At 38.7% G+C, this 19,620-nt stretch overlaps 1 protein-coding gene across 15 annotated transcripts in view; it reads left to right on the top strand.

Annotated features, from left to right (window-relative positions):
• Nucleotides 1-19,620, top strand: part of LOC117434877 (neuron navigator 2-like) — a 171,628-nt gene that overhangs the window by 69,966 nt on the left and 82,042 nt on the right. For all 15 annotated transcript variants that reach the window (XM_059003132.1, XM_059003122.1, XM_059003121.1 and 12 more), the window contains 2 exons: nucleotides 16,522-16,639; nucleotides 18,529-18,581. In XM_059003132.1, the coding sequence (XP_058859115.1) occupies nucleotides 16,522-16,639; nucleotides 18,529-18,581 (171 nt within the window). The remainder of the gene's footprint in view (nucleotides 1-16,521; nucleotides 16,640-18,528; nucleotides 18,582-19,620) is intronic.

Below are 19,620 nucleotides of genomic sequence, written 5' to 3'. Positions count from 1 at the left end.
TTTGACATTAAAAATGATAAAAATTGGACAAGATGTGAAATAAATAAATAATCTTACTTAAAGCAATCTGTTGCTCACTGTGTGCCTGCCTGTCATTTATTCTGTTCACAAGCCTGCAATTCTCCGTCAGAATGGATTGGTGGTCGCATGCAATCAGTTTTGGTAATTACTATTTCTCCCTTTGGGAAAGTAAGGCACAGCGCAGAATATAAATGTGGTGCGCGGCACAGAGAGAGCTGCATACAATGCAATGCAATGCAATGCTGTCTTGTCGCGTGAGCTCTCTTCAGTAAAGTCATGTTTTGATTTGGTTTCCCTGCAGTTCGGTTAGTCCAGATCTACCAGCTGGTACTGACCTTGCCATGACCACAACTCTGCCTTCTGAAAGCAATGTGCTACCACTTGTGTTTTTGCCTTCAGCCAACCAATTGACTCTTTTAGTAATAAATACACATTTGCTTTAATCTTGCGGTTACAGCATTTACTGAAATTACTTCATGTGGATTACTAGACAAAGTGTTCTAATCTTATAGGGGCTGAAGTGTAGTAGATTTCAATATATCCATTCAAATACTGTATGCCTTGGGTAAAACATGCTGGGATTGCACCATCTTAGCTTGTAGGAGAACAACAGCCGAAGCTATACCCTTAATAATAGTTGCAAATGCCATGTATAAAGAACTTTTGTTTAGTGGCCTATAAAAACTGTGGTAGAAAAACATTGGATCTTTTTAACATTTTTGCGAGAGTACATTTTACAGTTTCCAGTGTTTTTCTGAGTTTTAAATCCGGTGGAAAGTGGTTTTACGTTGAAAGCAAATTAATAGCAATAGTTATTTCAAAGATTGTGGGGGTAACCATCTGCCTTTTCTCTTTGATGCCATCTGCCAAGGCAGAGATACGATCTATTGGGCTGCCATGACGTCCTACAAGTTTATGAAACAAGTAACCACCAGTTACACTTCCTAGCTTTCTATAATGTCAACCCAAAACCCTGCTGTGTTTGGCATCAGGATGACAAAAAAAAAAAGAAAATTGTAGGATTTAACAGTAAGCTTCAAAAGCTGTGCTCATCCTTGAATCTACAATAAAGGCATACAGTATATGGCAACATGGTTTTTCATACTCATGCGTCAATGCATCAGAAATACAGTACACTCTAGGGGAAACTACAAATGACTGTACAAGAATGTGTATTCTAAATTATAATAATGTACACAGTATGACAGTATACTGAATGTATATTGCTGCTCAAACTATATTTCTTACACTGATGTCAGCTAGGCTTGCTTTTAATAACATGGTGCAAAAAATGAAACTAACCGTAATAAAACCCAATGAAAATCTAACAATCAGTTTATAAAGATCTAAGATGTACAGACTGATTTTAATTTGAAATATCATTTGTGTGACATTTGTGACATTTCTGAACTTCACAGTGTGTACTGTAATTACTTCTGCGTTATAGAATATTGGATAGAATATATCCAATATTCTATACAATTAAGGGTCCCATTTATATGAGTAATTATTTAGATGGTAATTATTTAAAGAAAACTAATAGAGATTCGAAAGCACAGCACCGAGAGCTGTTTTTAGTCTCTTTTTTCTAGTGATTGGTGCCATCTGTTGGAAGGTTGTGTCATTGCAGTGTGTTAGTGGCAGTTTGCACTGTACCCTCTTGGCATTGCTGAATCTGGCATTCTGTGCTGCTTGCAATGCATGATGGTCTGCTGTCACGTTAACTTTGTCTGGTTGTCAATCGAGATCAGTCTGCACCCCCCTCCCCCCTCACTAGTGTTCTTCACACTGTTAGTAGCTTTGGCAGGTAGATGATCCTTCATACCACAGGAGACCTTCCAACATCTTGTATGCTCCATGCCCAGGCTGTTGAAATCTAGCTGCAGAAGGCAGCCCACATGAGGCGACTCTATGTGCTAGTGTTGGCCACGCAGGGGTGGGGATTCTAATTGTATCATTCTGTTAAACTTGCAGTGGTGTTTCAGGCTGGATTGTTATACAGCAGTTTATTGAGTTGTTCTTACCCTTCACACACTTAACTTCCTGTGTGGTTACTGTGTCCTTTGAGGCCAGGTGCATATAGTACATGTAAACCCAGTGTGAAATTTGTAGGAAAAACTATGCGGTACAGATGGGCATTTTTTATGTTATAAATTATAGTATAAAAATGTGGTGCCAAAAAAGTAAATTTTGGCATTTGCAAGATTCTTACTTATAATCTAGCTTTGAGTAATGTTGTCCTACTGATCTACATGCTGCAGCCACGCATCTGTTTAGCAGAAGGCATATTTTGGTGCCCTCTAGTGGGGAAAATGTGACATAGTTCTCCACCCTAGGATAATCATGTTATGTGTTTGTGTGATACGTGCTCAAGCTTTTTGAAAATCGTTTAAAATGGCTAAATCAGTATACAGTACTATTTTTTTTTTTTAATTCTTTAAACAAAAAGATAAACAATTTCACATGTGTTTTATGTATATGCATGTACAGCAGAACCACACTTATCCGATGCTGTAAAATAAGAAATCCTCTACCAATGGGCCTCTGGCACGTGTCATTTTACACATGCTGCTACCATCTGAACAGTACAGATGGACACTGGTCAATGCACATTTTGTTATAAATTCAGGTCTTAGCAGGACAGAATGGATTCAGTTGCAGGTATTTATTTTTTTAATTTTTTTAATGTACAGTATGTATAATGCATGTATTGGTTACCAGTCCTGAAAGGGAAAAGTAACGAATAACCCTTACCTTGTTGTTGTGTGTGTGCAGGGGAATGTGTGTGATCTTCACTGTATCTCCTGCTGTCTCCCAGGACACTTGGAAAGGAGGTGTTTGCCTTCGGGGTAATTGGATAAAAGAACAGTACTGTAAGCGAACACTCTGGATTTTTGAAGCTCCAACTTGGGTGCTGAAAACCTCTCCGTTTTATTGGCATGGTTTGTGTTCTGACCTTCCAGCTTCATTGATCTGAGCTCCTCTTGCAGCCTTTTTCACAGGTCCAGCAGTCACATTTACTGTGCTGTGCCTCCTAGTGATCAATTGTAACACCAATGCTACTAATGTTAGAAGAAAATCTAATCTTGATGTTGTTTTCTCAGAAGCATTAGGTCTTAATATGTACATGGGACCGTGTACACTGGGACAGTCTGGAACGGTTCAGGCTTTTCAACCCCAAGGCGTTCTGGCAAGTGTCGTCCTGCTGTGAAAGGTACCAGAGACTGGTAAAACAGAATGCATTGCCCTCAGAGTTGAAAAGCCTGAACTGTCCTAGTATACATGGAGTCCAATGGTAACCCTACATAAGGTACAGTAGTAGTACCTGCAGTGTGCTTTAGTGAAAATAATATCTCCTTTGTTCAGAGCCTGCTGAGAGATGGTGAATGGTAAGGTGTTAAATAATCAGTCACACACAGCTGGGGTTGTACAGTACTGTACGTCTTCCTTTGTTACTGTGCCAGAACCCACTTCATTGACCTTTAGGGGAGAAGCTGTACTGCTTTTCAGCCCTGTGTTTTCAAGTGCACATTGTGGTCTCTTTGAACAAAGGCAAGAAGGCTTTGGCTTCAGGGAAGTTTTGATTCCTTGGTTTTATAAGCTTGCCTTTGGAATTAATTGAGAGAATTTTTTTTATTTATTATTTTTTTTTTTTACATATCTGTTAATTCAGAGTGCTTCTTGCAGTGGTATTTAAATTGAACAAGTCATGTGTTGCCAGGTACAGTATCAAAGGTTGGGAGCCTTGTGTAATTAATATAATACTTTAGAGTGGGCTCATTTGCATTAAGATCATGTAGAAAGCTGGCAACATGTATTCTTTATCGTATCGGATCATTTTGAAACAGCGTTTTAATATCTTTTAATATCTTTTAATATAGAGTACTAGAAAAGGGTTTGAAACCTCTCCAGCAGACTGGAGAAGTCTATAGTTAATACTTTAATTTGATTTTTTAATGAGTCTCGTGGCAGTGTATTAGGGAAGACGTTGCTATTACATTGACTAGCGCGCGGGATGCTGTTCCAGTGCATCCTGCTTCTGGAAGGAAAGTTATTCATTAAGCTGGAACATCTGTTTCCTTTTATTTTCTGCAGTTTACCCAGCTACACAGGGCACAAATTGAGTTTTCATTAGAGTGCAGTTTTTTTTTTTTTTTTTCTTTCCTCACTGCTTTTTACATATGCTTCAGGTCCATTGTATCACCTGTATGATCACACAGGTATTTATAGGTTTGATACCAATTTTAGTTACATTTCTCAAAAGTATGTCAATGTGGATGGAGCTAATACAAATGTTTATACTACTTATTCTGAGCAGGTACTGTATATAGATTTATAGCACTATAGTTATAAACTTTCATTGACTCCCGGACCTTTGTTTCATCAGTACGTAATGCATGTCCACCTGTGAGGAACAACTCCCGCAAAGGGAACTGCTGAATTGCTATCGTTTGGATCTTTAACACTCAATACAAAGCATGCCCCCCCCCCCCCCCCCCCCCTGCCCAGGAGTATATCCGTAATAAAACCCAATTGCCCCCCCCTGACTCTGAAGTTCTCCAGCAGGCTTTGACCCCTTCTGATTTTAAATGTCCATCTGTGGGGTACCCAGAACAATCCATTGGCCAGGGAAGTCGGAGTTTTATGGTTTGGTCTTTTAAAGTGAGATTTTGCTTTTGTGTATTTCTTTGCTGCTAGTCTGAAGAGGCTAGAACCCACAGCTAGCATAATAGCTGAAAACAAATGAAACTGGCCTACTGTATAGCAAATCATTTAGTGGTTAACTGATAAATAATTGCTCACCCAATGATGACCTTTTATTTGCACTTTTATTTGCATACCAAATGTATGTGGACAGGTACAGTTTTAAAAAAAAAAAAGAAATCAAACTGGCTGAAAATAAACAGAGGGCTAATACGAACTTCCTATTTTGCATTGAAATGTGTTTCTGGGTTAAAAAGATATAGTGCAGATATAGTGCTGTAGCTGAAATAACGGGCATTGAGGCTAACATGAGAGAGATGATCACCATCAACATCATGTACCGTGTTTTTGAAAAGCCTTTGCACTTTTTTGCATTTTAAATTATTATTATTTTTTAAACCATGCTGAGATATTGATCAAGCAGAGCGGGACAGGGTTAAATGCAGTCCTTTTTCTCCGGATGACGATGTAGCCCATTGATGTAAGGATACCCAATCTGAGTGGTGCGTTACGCTTGGCGGGGGAGGGGAGTGGAGTGGGGGTAGGGGTGATGGGGAGGACACTTCCTTGTCCTGACTTTCACTCCTACAGGCTCCACTGCCTCAGAGCTTCTTTCAGGAGTATGTTTGATTTGGCTGAGGGCTCAGCTTTGGCAAATCATTTCTCTTCAGTTCAGTGCAATGCAGTGCACCCAACAAAAGTACCCTGAGCAGTAAAACTTACTGGAAGCTCAGAAGAATGTAGCATGTTTCTTTTGAATGGATCACATGGGTCATGAATTGGACTTGTCAGAGGGCAGGTGGATTTATAAACTCTTTCGGTCCAGCGGTTGGTCCTGTGTTGGCAGGTGCTTTTGTTGGTCACTCCTGAGAAAGATGAGTATGATGCTTTGGCGTTGGGAACAGAACAACATCACCATGAAACTGGTAAATATTCAACATCTTTCTTGGGCAGAGAGATTCAGCACTTCTGCAACGTGTGTTACTGTGTTTTTGGATACTGTTGAAGCATTCAGAGAATGAAAACCTCAACTGTTCACGTGATTGTTATCTCGTTTTATCCTCAAGTGTTTATATCTGATGGGGAAAGCTGCTTTGTTTAGGTTTCAGGCCAGCAGTCTGTGAAAGAAGAAGGGATTAAGTGAACTGGATGCTGAATGTGTGTGTTTGTGTGGTGGTTGGGTCAGAGGACTTTCAACTGATTGCATGATAGACTTGTAAATGGATGCCAATTTTTTTTTGGGGGGGGGGGGGGGGTTGCTTGAATTCCTTCTCCGTACAGTAGTTTTATATTGACAATAAATGTACTGGTTTGTGGGTCTTGTCTACGAACCAGCAATGTTGCAGTATTTCCAGCGGGAAGGGAAACTAAATCTTTTATTATTTCAATGAAAAGCATGCATGGCACACTGACTTGATAGGTGTGGGGGTACTATTTTATTTGTAATGGTTTTAAACTACAGTATGCACCTCAAAAGTTCACTGAATCATGTACTGTAGCTTATAATTACAGTGTGTTTTGCGTTTTTCACTGGGGTAATTCATTCCTGTACTGTGCACAGAAAATTAAAATTGTATTAGTCCTGCGTTTGTATGCTGCCCTGCAGTGTTCTGCTTTTTGAAGCACATTTGATCAAGTTGGAGCAGAATGTGTTGTATTCCATGTCCCAATAGTTTTGAACAGGAAGAGGGTTGAATACCTAGCTGCTCACATCACTGACCCTTTCGCCTGGTGTCATTCAGAGATCGCTGTGTATCGTGCAGGGGGATCAGAAACCAGTTACTCACAAAGCATGCAGATAACTGTACTGAACTCCCAGCTGCTTAATGATGATTAAATTGTATTCTTGATCTCAAATAGCTTCCTTGCTCGTGGGTGACCTGGTTGAGGATAATAATTTGAACTTCCTATGAGTCATGTGTATTAGAATAGTCATCTTTTAATCAGTCAATTCATAGGAAGAGGAGTGTAATTAGGGAATTTCCTATCTGGTTAAAAGTAGATCAGAAAAGCAGACTTTTTAAAGGCATAGTTACTGGCTAAGAAGTTTATTATATGACAGTGTGATCTGTCTATAATATTAATAGGGCAGCAGTGTGGAGTAGTGGTTAAATAAAAAAAAAAAATAATAATAATAATAATAATAATAATAATAATAATAATAATATTAGTCTATAGTAGCTTACCAAATTTTTGGTGACTATTCTTTTAATTTATTTGGCAGAGGAGATATTCTGAGGCAGGGAAATACACTTCAGTACTCTTTTGAATAAATCTTTCAAACTTTCGTGTGTGTGTGTGTGTGTGTGTGTATGTATGTGTATATATGAAAAAAATATCCTTTGTCCCAGAATGTCCCTCTTCAGAGTGCAGACTCTTCACAGAGAGAAGGATTTAGTATAGAGGATGTCCTTTCATGGTTCACACTGCCATCTTTCTCATTAGCACAGCATGGCTAACACTCTTATCTTAAGGCACACATCATCCCATATCAGGAAGCAGAACTGCTGGAGATATGGAGATAGCAACAGCTGTGAGCAGAGAGCATGTTGAATTGTGAACCCCCCCTCATAGATATGAAGCGCTTCTTGGTTAACTAAGCCCATTTCTTTGTCTGCTTCAGCATGCACGTTGCACCAGGTACTTCCTTGGTACTGGATTGGCTGTAGAGATTTCCTCTGTTGAATGTACCAGGGGCCAGTTTTGCACAGATTACAGAATGCCTTTTGTGTGGATTCCAGGTCCTCTTGACAAGATTAGGCAAAATAGATGAACAGTGTGGCAGCTGCTAACGTGCTGTATAGTGGCTGGCTGTTTGGAAGTGTCTCACCTAATGTTGTCTGATTCTCAATCTATATTACAGGTTGTATCCGTGCTAAACCTGGACATCTAAAACTGTTCACACACATACTATGAAAAAAGCATCAATTTAATCAAGTGTTAATGAATAATACAACTGAATTTTATATATATGTATATATAGACACACACACATACATACGTACACACATACACACACACACATACATACGTACACACACACACACACACATACATACACACATTCAAACACACACACATCGGAATATTCAAACAGATATTTTTTGACATGTCCCATGGCAGGTGGGCAATAAGCGATGTTTCTTCCAGCAGGATGTATAGAGAGAGATGTGATGTATAGAGAGAGAATTATCCGCATAAACTAATTGCAAGGATATTGTTGGGTTATGGAAGACAGCTGTCTTACTGGGTTAGAAAAGAGGGACACTAATTGTTTTCAATCCTGGGTATTCTGTTGTTAACCAGGGGTTTGACAGCCTGACCAATGCTATAGCAGTATCGGACTCTCCTAATCTCATTTTCTGGCTGGTTTGTTTGAGTCTGGTATCTGAGAGCAGCTGGGGTAATAGTAAGATGAGCTTGGTAGTGCCTTTATACCAGCAGGTGTTGGGGATTACCATTGGAAAAGCCACTTTCTTTTTGAACATAAATGACATTAATGAACATACAAGTGACCTAATTCCATTAACAATGACATTTTTTTTCTTCCCTTGGAAATTTGAGGTAAATACTCAATTTCAAACTAAATAGAGATGTTGCTCATCCATTTATTACATTCTTTCCCTGGTGTATTTGAGTTTGAAATAGACAGATATTCTGCTAACAAGACAAGGTCTACAGTATAATTGATGTACATACTGTACTACACTGCAGCAGTTTCTAGGTCATTCAATTTTATGTTAGTGTGTTTTTGTCTTTTTAAATGCCAGGGTGGGTCCCAATGTTAATTTATTTAAATGGCAGCTATATATGATTTCCTCCCATCACCCTTTAGAGGGTTTGATTAGGCCCCTTGGAGGTCCCCCCTCTGCTTAAGCCAACTCGATCTTTATAGCAACCAAACACTGGCTTGTGCTTAAGGCCACCTCTATACTACATGCTTTGAGTTACAGTACATGTACAGTACTAGTTCATTTCAGTACTTGTTCAGATGTGTAAATGTCACTGTTTGTTTGTATGTAATCTGGTACTGCTGTCGCGCAGTACTGTACATGGCTGCCTCACTGTTGTAAATGGTATAGCATTAAATCAGTTTGGCATATCTTTCAGTATGCCTTCCTCATTGGTGTACAGTATGATAATCTTTGTAAAATTGCTATAGTCAGGGTTGCGGTAATCTTAGGTTTGTGTTCTGCAGGTTTTTGCTGATTTGTAATCTAAAAGTGATGCTTTTGAAATGATTTTGCTTTGATCAGCTGTACAAAACCAGAGACCTGTCAGGAGGAGATACGTTACCTGAGGCTGAGGAGACTTGTAAAAGTACAGATGTTAGGTTAGACTTGACAAAAGTATGTGATTATTGCTTGTGGTAAAGGGTTGCGTCGCATTTGTAACAACATCTCGTTGGAAGCTTTGTCCATTTTTACTGTGATTCTCTTGTCTCTTCTATTCTCATGAAATACCTTCTTTTAAAAAAGAAAAGAAAAATATATGCATTCATCATAGCATATGTGACAGAGATCAGAAAATAAATGGGATCTTCTTGTTGATCTGGAAACAAATACTGTTTTTGTAAAACAATTTGAAATTTTACATGATGCGTTTTTAAAGGTTGCCAAGCTCATTTTGGGTTAAGGGTTTAAAGGTTGCCAAGCTAATGTGTTTTTTCCTCTTGGCAAAATAAGGTGTTATTATTTTGAACGATCGAGTGTAAAAAGGGGGTGGGGGGTGGTGGGGGGGGGGGGGGACATAGTAAAATAACCCCTTTTTCTGAAAGCATTATAAATATTGTTCCAAACCTACCGTCAAACTCTGTCTTTTTAAAAATTAAGTCAGGCCTCCAACACGTTGGTTTAAGATATCATTCTTTGATGTATCTGTTTGCCAGGGGGCTTGTATTGCGGTGAATGATCCACAAAACATGATCTTGCACACAAGATTCATATCTTGGATCACTGCGCATTGTCCCCTAAAAGACAGACATATCGGAACAGGTTTGAAGCATTAGTAAAATAAACAGGAGGGTAAATGACCATATGGAATCCAGTTGGGGAAAAACCACAAAATGCACTACATTATGGTATGCCAATAGAAATAATGCTGCACGTCAGTTTGTGCTGTGATTACATTTTTTTCCCTTTGAAAGAAATGGGCTACATTTCTATTTTATCGTAGGCTAAAAGTTCATAGGACTGTTCTTTTTAGCGCATGGCTCCTGATTGATTAGATGACTGCAGATGTATTGTTGGTTGCTGTACTGGCTTTTTGTAATGTCAGCTGTTCAACTACGAGGTGACTCAGAGAAATGTTTACAAAGCTACAGTACAAAGACTTGAGCATTCACAATATGATTTTCAAGCTTTACAGTTCAAAATTGTGACTGGCCACTAACCGATAGCCAATGTGATGTATCTTGTTGTTGCTAGCGTGGGGTCAAGCTTTTTTTTTAATTTTTTTTTTTAATTAAATTAAACTCAGAGCATTAATAGCACTATTCAGCCAGTGTTCTGCTTGTTGCTCTGTACTATACACTACACTACAGTATAGTACATAGTAGTTTGTGAACAATCAAGGTCAAGGATGGCTGAAAGAAGGTGTGCAGTTGCTAGAATTATGTTTCTAATTTAATGTTCTCTGAATGAAGTGCCTAGTGTTCTGATCAACTGTATTTCACTTGTCAATCCAGGAACTGAGATTTATTATCTAGAAAAGCAAGCTTCTAAAGTTCTCCTGTTCTAACATCATTAGTGGAGTGTTGTGCTGTATGTAAGGTGCCTGGTATCCACAGGTAACTTGCTCAACAGCTGTCCTGCAGTAATTGATTACACCCTGACCCTTGTCTGTTTTTATATGAAACAGTGCATGACACCTGATATTGGACTGTAACACTTCAGGAATATGCATTAATTATCCATTGGGCATCTGTAGAACGCCTGTGGTGTGGAAAATTTATACTATTCTAACCCTTAACAGATGTCTCTTACTGGATGTTAATTCGAGACATTGAAGAGCCAGCAAGTTTCTTTATTCAGTTTGTTTGGTTCAGTGCCAAAGCCGGGGAGACACCATGGTAAATTTGATAATTTGACTTGGAACTGAATCGTAATGAATATTTTCTATGTACTGGTACCGGCTTGGTACTGGGTTCAGTACTTCTACTGGTGTTCTTGCAGTGGTGGCCCATGTAGTGTATGGGCTTTTGAAGGAGGATGTTCAAAACTTTTTTTTTCTCACCTTTAAGAGTTTTTGTAAAGAGACTGTCCCCTAACCCGTAACCTGTGACCGTGCATGATAAACCAACCTAAAAACAAAGTGCACTGTTAACTGTTCCACAGTTCTTTACCCAACAAGGCTGCTATTACAGTCACTGATTGATTTATTTTGATGCTGTTACTCCACCACAGCAGAAATGGCCTATGGGACAAGAAGTTCACTTTTCATTGATCCCACACACTGTCTGTACTGCCGCATGCTGTGCTTGAAAGCTATGTCGTTTCATCTGCTGCATCTTCTCATTTTATATGCAAGCGACAGTATAGCCCTTCTTTAGAAACGCCCGTTTACAAAGAGCTTTCCTTGCTTTTGAAAGCAATCAGTGTTAAGAGTTGATATGTTTTGGTGGGATGGGGAGGTGAAAGCTGGAGGCATCGAGAAGGTAAGTGAGGCTGTATACAGCATGACAATTGAATTTCAAGCAACACCAGTTAGATAAAGTGTAATGGACATCTGGGGACCATATGGCTAACCACAGGATTATTAGATTAGATCGAAGGCTTCTGTTGAAATTAATTCAGCACTTCATTCAGTGTTATGAGTGTCATGTGACCCTGTTGATAGGATGCAGCTGTACTATAGTTTTTGGGTTGGAGTATTGGCCATAGAAGGGATGCAAAATCTACAACACATATTGTATACCATAATGATTGTGAAGTGATACATTTGTGCAAGTGTGTTAAATAAAAAGGGCACCATCTACAGAGGGTTTTGGGTCACTTCAGTGGGAATTATTCTCTGACCAGTGATCTCCAGTACCAGGGTTGGAGGATGGGGGAAAGCCAAGGCAAATACTGTCCCTTACCTTGCTTTAGTAACTTGGGACCAAGGATTCATAGGAGTGAGTTAGATTGAATAGAACACAATGCCCTGTCTCTCTCTTTTTTTGTGCTTGGTCAGTTATCTTATTGGTTATATTTGAAGATGGTTCTCTAATCATTAACTTGATATAGTATCTTCTGTCATTTCTCACACCTTTTATTCAAGAATGGATCCCATGTTTACATATTGATTTAATGAAGAGCAGGCCGTGGACTAACAAACAGCCTGTGTCTTCTGACAGATGTTACAGATCAGTGTCCTTCAAGAAAGTGTTCAAGATTTCCCGCTTTGAGAAATGTACTTTTATTTAAAATGTAACTACATTTACAAGCCCCTTACCTGTAAGCCCCAACTCCTGCAACTTTTAAGTCTTGTTCATTCTTTACTGGATTTTTTTAATTTGTATTAATTTTTATTTAGGTGCGTTTTATGTGCTACGTTATTTAATTTGTTTGCAGTAATCAACCAAATTGCATAATAAATTCAGTGTGACCTTGTTTAGTTTAGACAGGTGAGATGCATTTGCAGAACACTGGAGATCACTCCTGCATCAGGGAGGAGAAGGTGCTTCATTCCAGGGGTTTCACAAGACATGTAATTGCTGGGCTGTGCAGGTTGAGTTTCATTGGGGTTTTACGGCTAGACTCCCAGTCATTGCTGTACAGGGAAGTCATTCAGGAGCTCAAGAACGGTCTGCCCGCGTGGTTAGTTTTGCAGTCTGGTCCGCTGCATATACTTTCCATAGCAAACAGCAGTAAAGAGCTGTACTACAGTAGCTTCTTCAGGACTTGGTAGGCAAGCCTTGTGTGCAGGGTTATAGAAACATGCATGCTTTTCATGTGATGTGTGTGTGTGTGTTTTATGTGTTTATTTATTTATTTATTTATTTATTTATTTATTTTCCATACGTGCTTCTCGTCCAAAATCGTTACAGTCCTCAGAATTGTTTGCCACACGCTAAAGCCAGTCAGTTGTATGTATGTATGTATGTATGTATGTATGTATTTATTTATTTATTTTCTCTTTCATTGTAAAACCCACATCAGTGTATTGCTGTGTACTGTATTATAGAAACCTGGTTATAAAAATATAAATGTAATTATAAAAAAAATTAGGTCTCTGTAATTGTTCTTAATAAACAATGTTAAAATACTTTTATGACAGCCTCTGTCAATTAAGAAACTGCTGACTGTTACTGTTAGAACACAATGTAAATACTGTAGAATTCTGCCCTTTGTGTATTAGACTACAGTGGCAGTCTGTTTTATTTCCCTAGTGTTTTAAGTGGTTATCAAACCCAAACAAATGTGAATTGAATCTTTATTTACCAGGTGTTGAGTTTAACAAGGCAATAAACTCTGGCTGCTGTAACCACCAGGATCTTGTATTTGGCTGTCAGGGCTGTGTAACTCTGAGAAGAGAGTATTCCTGTTTTGCCTGAACTTTTGTGTACCTTGAAGGGGAGTGGAGAGTTAACATGTTAGTTGGAGGAGATAGGGGGGCTGAGCCAGGGTGGGCTCACTAGTAGACATTGCTGGGAGCAATAACATGTCATTCCTAGTGTGAAAAGAATTTGGGGAGGGCTGAGAGAGCATGGCTAAATTTAACTGCAAAGTCCCCACGTTCCAGTGTAAATCGCCACACTCTGCTGCACACACACACCCCCCTTGTGTGAGGACCAGCACTTCGGATGTACTTCTCAGGGGTTAAGGATGGCAACAAACATGGGCCTTAGGGTTCCATTGCAAGGGAAGAGTGCTTTCTCTGGTGCACGCTATAAAACGGTAAGAAGAGTTTTATTAATGAACTGTTGTGATACAGTGCAGTTGCGGGAGGTACATCATTGTTTTTAGCAATGAAATGGTCATGTAGTTGCATCTTTTGAGATTCAGTATCTTAATATAGACATAAGTGTGTTTGATTTGTTCTTTTAGGCAATGCTTGAGTAAAGCTGTATTTTTTTTTTTTTTTTTGGCTTAGCTGCAGTGTAAATTCCTTGGGTGCAGGTTATTATTGGTTGTTAAAGCTGTTAATGTATTCATTTGGGGCGTGCCATGAAGTTACCACAAACAAACATACAGATAGTGTAGTATTCCATTTACTGTACAGCTATGGCCAAAAGTTTAGCATTACCCTGTAGAATTAATTCATTTTTGCTTCATAGTCAAATAAAACCTGCTGAGTAATGTTACTTTTACTGAATTATATACCAGTTTGTAGTATTTCCACATACTTGATGAAAAACTGACAATTTTTAAAGATGTGACGAACATGAAATCGTGTACTACTGTTATGGCTTCCAGTAGGCTTTTGCGATATAATTTTGTAGTTTCTTTGATTTACATGATGATTCTGTTCACTTAGATGTGACACACTGATGAAAATACTCACGTAGAGAGAAAGCTCTACGTTTTGAAGCATGCTGAACAATAGGAATGTATTGTAATATTCACAGCGTGTAGTGAGTCCTTTTAGAAAGCAGGATTCAAATGTGGACATTTGAGACAAATCCAAGCCAAACAGCTTTATTCTGAATTTACCAGAAGTATGAGGTTGACTGTTATTGAACAGGCATGCAAGGTTAATGATTAATACATCACACAGAATAGAACAAGGCATTGTACTGTTGTTTTGTAGCATTCCAAGGCAATGCTAAAAACATGTTATGTGGTTAGAAATGAAAGGCTACTAAAATGCATTCGGTTTGTAGTAATTGTTAACGCAGCCCGCTGGCTCGAGTCACTGATCGTGTGCTGATGATTCATGCTGCTTTCACGTTTTGATCACTAGAGCAAGGGGTTGGCATTGATTTTAGAAGGTGATTCACATCTTGTTGACAGCTGAGTGACAAGTCTTATGTTACAGAAAGATTACCCCTGTTGTAACCTATTTGTTTGTGTTGCTTTACTGTATTTAGCTGAAAGGAGAACAGATTCGAGTTTTCAAATGTATTGGCTGAGATCTGGCAGCCAGATTACATCTGTGGTCAAATTATTATTTTTTTTTTTTGTATTGTGAATGTTCAAAGTGAAAATTGTTATGTTTGTTTCCCCCGTATTCGTCATATCTTTTAATTCTGGAGCATGTATGGATATAGTTTTGCTAATTCTATGTAAGAAAACGAATGATAACCTGAATTTCAGTAACTGCAGTAAATTCACAGTGTGCATTCGAATTACATTGCTATCCCTAAATCCCCAAGACATCTAGAGCCTGATGGGCAAGCAGCATATTGAAGAAAATGTCATGATTTATGTGGGGCAATAAATGTAGGGTACAGTTCAAAATCATGCCTGATTTTGTTTTAAAACGACTTTATGCTATATATTCTTCTAGTACAGTAGCTGACAACTGTACAACAGTTTTTGAGCGAATGTATTGCACAATAAGCACGACTCCAGTATCATTTCAAAAGTTCTGCTGACCCTGTCATCCAACTGTGTGTAAAGCTGTGTAACCATTTCAAGATTCACTACAAACATGAATGCACTTTGAAAGTAAGGATGGGTTATGTTTGATGTTTAAGAAAAAAAAAAAAAAAAAAGTGCACCTGTTGTTTTATAGTCATTTTAAAGCAGTCATTCCTGTGAGTAATACAGTAAGTTTTCATAGTTGACTTGTACCCCAAACTACACATCGCCTGCCAAGTGATGCAGTTCAGTGATCTTGGAAGAACATGCTCAAAACAGTATCGTGGATTTATCAAGTTATTGAGTTATACCAATAATAGAAGCCCCTACTGGACATCACTGGAGTATTGTAGATGTTCAATGGAAGGTAGGCTTCTTAGAATTCGAATAAACGGTTCAGTGACACATTTTTAATTAGTGGAGCACAATCTACCAACACAACACAGTACAGCCATTCCTTTGGGAGTAGGTTTCCTCAGAGCTCTATGGTCTAGTATGTTTAAGGCTTCCACTTGGCCCATGGGTCTTTGTTTGAAACTCTTGAACATATGTTTACAAATTCATATTTAACTGCAAAGCCAGGATGAACTGCTTGTAAATGTGTTTTGTTTTTGGAACCGCTAAAAGCTTCAGAAGTCTTATGACAGATGTTCTGTAGCAGTGATGCTTTCAATATTGTTCATATAAAATATAAGCTACAGTACATTTTCAGCAAAGTTTCACGTAGCGTTTATTATTCTTCATGCACCCCCGGTAAAAATAAATGTGATGTTCACACTTCAGAGAAACACACATTTGCTGGCATACAGAAACAGCAGAGCAGTTTTAGTTAACAATACTGTGTAATCTCCTCACAAATTCTTTAGCAGTGGTGCTTTTTTGTGTTTGCATACAGGCCCCTGATAATGAGATGCTGATATGACGCTGAACACCCAGTTATAAACAAAGATATTCACATTATTCAGATGCTTGTCTGATGATCCATTCAGGCTCTTTAGGCCTGTGAAGGGTCTGTCTGTCTTAAACTCTGATGTCAGACTCCTCGTTTGTAAGAAGCACCATCGGAGCCTGAATAGTGGACTTGTACACAATGCCTTGGATTTGAATCCCACGCCAACATGCTCGTTCCAGCTGAGGAGAAGCAAGCTTGCTTCTGTGCTTTTTCTCTCTAAAAAGCCCATCATTGTTTCATAGTAAAACTTGCACCTTTTAAACGGTATAGCTTGTTACTGTACTGCAACTCTTTGTCTGTCAGACGAGGACTAACAGTTTTTGTTTCTTTGTTCTACAGATTTACACTGATTGGGCTAACCACTATCTGGCAAAGTCAGGCCACAAGCGGCTCATTAAGGACTTGCAGCAAGACGTCACAGATGGGGTGCTGTTGGCGGAGATCATACAGGTTGTAGGTAAGTGAGTGGACTTTTTAAAATACTTTTTAAAATACATTTTAGTTCATACAGCACTATAACATACATCATAACAGCTACCAGTGATCCTAGATTTTCATTTAAAATATATGTTAAATCACTTGCATTGTTTTTTTTTTTGCATTGTTATGTACTGTAGTACTTTTGGAAAATAATATTGCATATGTTAAGTATTATTTAGTATTTTGATGCGAGCAAGCAGGCTGCTTTTTGTAAGCAATTTACAATTGCATTAGACTTTGAACTCTCAAAACCTATGGTATAATTGTTCTGTGTTGCTACTGTATATAGATACACAGCATGTAAATATCAACATGCGAGACATGTTCCTGACCTGCTGTACTGTAATGATTTCTAACCACAAAACTAACAAACATCTAGGCACAGATGTGAAATACTGGATTCAGCTTACAAAATGTGGTGGTCTATTAAACCACATCAAAGAATTGGGTCTAGATGAAGGTCAAACCAGACGTTCTATCACGTCCCACCCCCAGACAGCAACAATGCACAGAAATAGATGAATGTTGGTGTTTATTTCAGAGAAAACATGCTTAGACCCCCAACAACTGACTACACTTGCGTGGGAGGCCCCATGTGGCTTCCATCTGTGTTTTCACTGCTTTTTACAGGAGATGTCATAAAATAGTATACCACCCCATTTACCCTGAAGCCCAACTGCTACAGTACTGAAGCAGGGGTAGTATGGGCAGGGAAAGCTGTGGTTTGAACCAGGGAGGGAAAACATTTCCTTATTAACAATGTATTGATTGATGAGGTGACCATGTTTTCAATCAAGCTTGGTATGGTATTGGGTTAAGTTACTTTTGTTTTGTGACATTCAACATATGTAAAACAAAGCACTTTTTTTTTCCTGAATTGATAACCTAACGGGACCTCCAGCTAGGTTAGTTAGAGTACTGGGTCAGGTGATTCAGTGACAGGGCTGTGACAGGATTTGTTCCCCACACTGCCCTGGAGGGACTGCTTACTTTCCTAGGGGGCAGGTTAGTTCAGTTTGTATGCCTCTCATGCTTCGAGTGACAGCCAGCAAATGCATCCGTGTATGTGTGTGGATTAGGAAGGTTTTTGAGATCACATGAACTCGCTTCATAGACTTTTCCAGTAAAAAAAAAAAAAAAAAAGCGCTTTAACACAATAAAACAGCAGTAAAATAATATTAAATTAATATTAAAAGCTTTGGTTTAAAAAAAAAAAAAGTTAATTTATAAAAATTAGTTTTTAAAGTCCCAGCTTCTCAGACTAAAAATGGGCAAATCATTCCATAATTTCTGAGCTTTATAACAAAAAGCCCATCCTTCCTTCCTGTTTTTAATTTTATTAACCATGGGAATAACCCACAATCCCGCATTCTGTGATCTAAGGTTGTGATTGGAAATGTATGGGGTCAGCATTTTCTGGAAATCAATAGGCACTAGTCCACTCAAGGCCTTGTAATAAAGCTTATTACTTTAAAACAAACTGTAGTAGGGGCTGTCACCTGTTTTGTAGTCTCTCTCGACTCCCCCCCTACACACGTCCTGTGCAGTTGGTCAGCTGCAGTTCCAGGGGGGTCTTCGTAGGCCACCTTCCTTGAATGCAGACAGCACGTGCCAGCAAGCACTGTGAGAAAGCAAATGTCATGGGGACAGCCCATGACAATATCCCAGCATGTTCTGTGTTGGGTCTCGGGGTTTCACGCGTTTGCTTGGATAAGATTGGATTTCATGTATGTAGGGCACTGGTTTCTTCAGGCTTCTGTAGCAACAGGCCTTTCACTTCAGCTTTTCGAATAGCTGAGAGATGAACTGTCGCTGAAGACATTTGTAAAGAAAAGTTGTGTCCTCACTTTTCTTTTCCCTTTCCAGCAAATGAGAAGATTGAAGATATCAATGGCTGTCCAAAGAGTCGGTCCCAGATGGTGAGTGGGGTTCACGTTTTCCTTTATACGCTTTTTCTGTTTTCATGTTCGTGGGGCGGGGCGGGGCGGGGCGGGGCGGGGGGTGGGGGGGGGGGGGGGAATTAAAAAAAATTGCAATTCGTTTTTATCAAAGGTTCATTAGATTTTTTAAAAGGGGTGTACAGTATTCATTTGAGACATTTGCCTCTATTCTCTAAAAAAAATAGTGACCCTCTTTGTGCGAAGTTTTAAAAAACCAAATCTAATTTTAATAAACAAACTATGTGCAAGATATTTGCTATGCAGCAATATAACATGCAAATGAACTGAAACTGCTCCGGGGTTAGAGAAAGGGCAGACACTGACAGTATTCAAATAGCATTTGGTAATTTGTTTTTTTTTTGCCATGTTCTTTCTATTGCTAGATTGAACATGGTTTGAACATTTAAAAGCAATTTTAGTTTTGGAAATAGCAATTCTAAAACATTAATCTGCAGTAAGCAACAGTTTTTTTATGTATTGGCCAATTATGTACTGTAAACCATTAAATACTGTAAACCATTACCTGCTGAGTCCAAAGACTTTCTGCCTTTTAAAATAATTGTACAAATTAAAAGGTTTATCCCAGTACTTCTGTATACAATATTCAAGCACGATACGTCTGTAATGCACTCCTCTGAGGAGGTATTCAATATTTGAAATTTTTTATAGTAAGAGTAGGTCTGTGTACAGTATCATGTTTGTGGTACGTCTAGAAATACATAAATCTGGAGAAGTGTTATGCTTTATTATGGCAACTACCTGTACAGCTAGCTTAAGTGGATTGAAAAGAGCAATTAGTCTTGTGCTGATCGGGTATAACAAAAGTGACATTTTAATTTGATTAATGATGCATCTTTTGTAAACTCTAATAGATACAAGGAATAAAAAACAAACCCCAGTTCTGCATTACACTGACCACATGCAGTCTCCACATACTGCAGTATTTCAAGTGCTGTTAGTCCTTGTGGCAAAGTGGTTTGCAGTGCGCAGGTGTAGTGGTGATGTGATTACGCAACAG

This window comes from Acipenser ruthenus, chromosome 28 (assembly GCF_902713425.1).
Source record: "Acipenser ruthenus chromosome 28, fAciRut3.2 maternal haplotype, whole genome shotgun sequence".
NCBI classification, from domain to species: Eukaryota; Metazoa; Chordata; class Actinopteri; order Acipenseriformes; family Acipenseridae; genus Acipenser; species Acipenser ruthenus.
The sequence above is the reverse complement of the archived record's forward strand: the minus strand, read 5'-3'. Positions and strand labels throughout refer to the sequence as shown.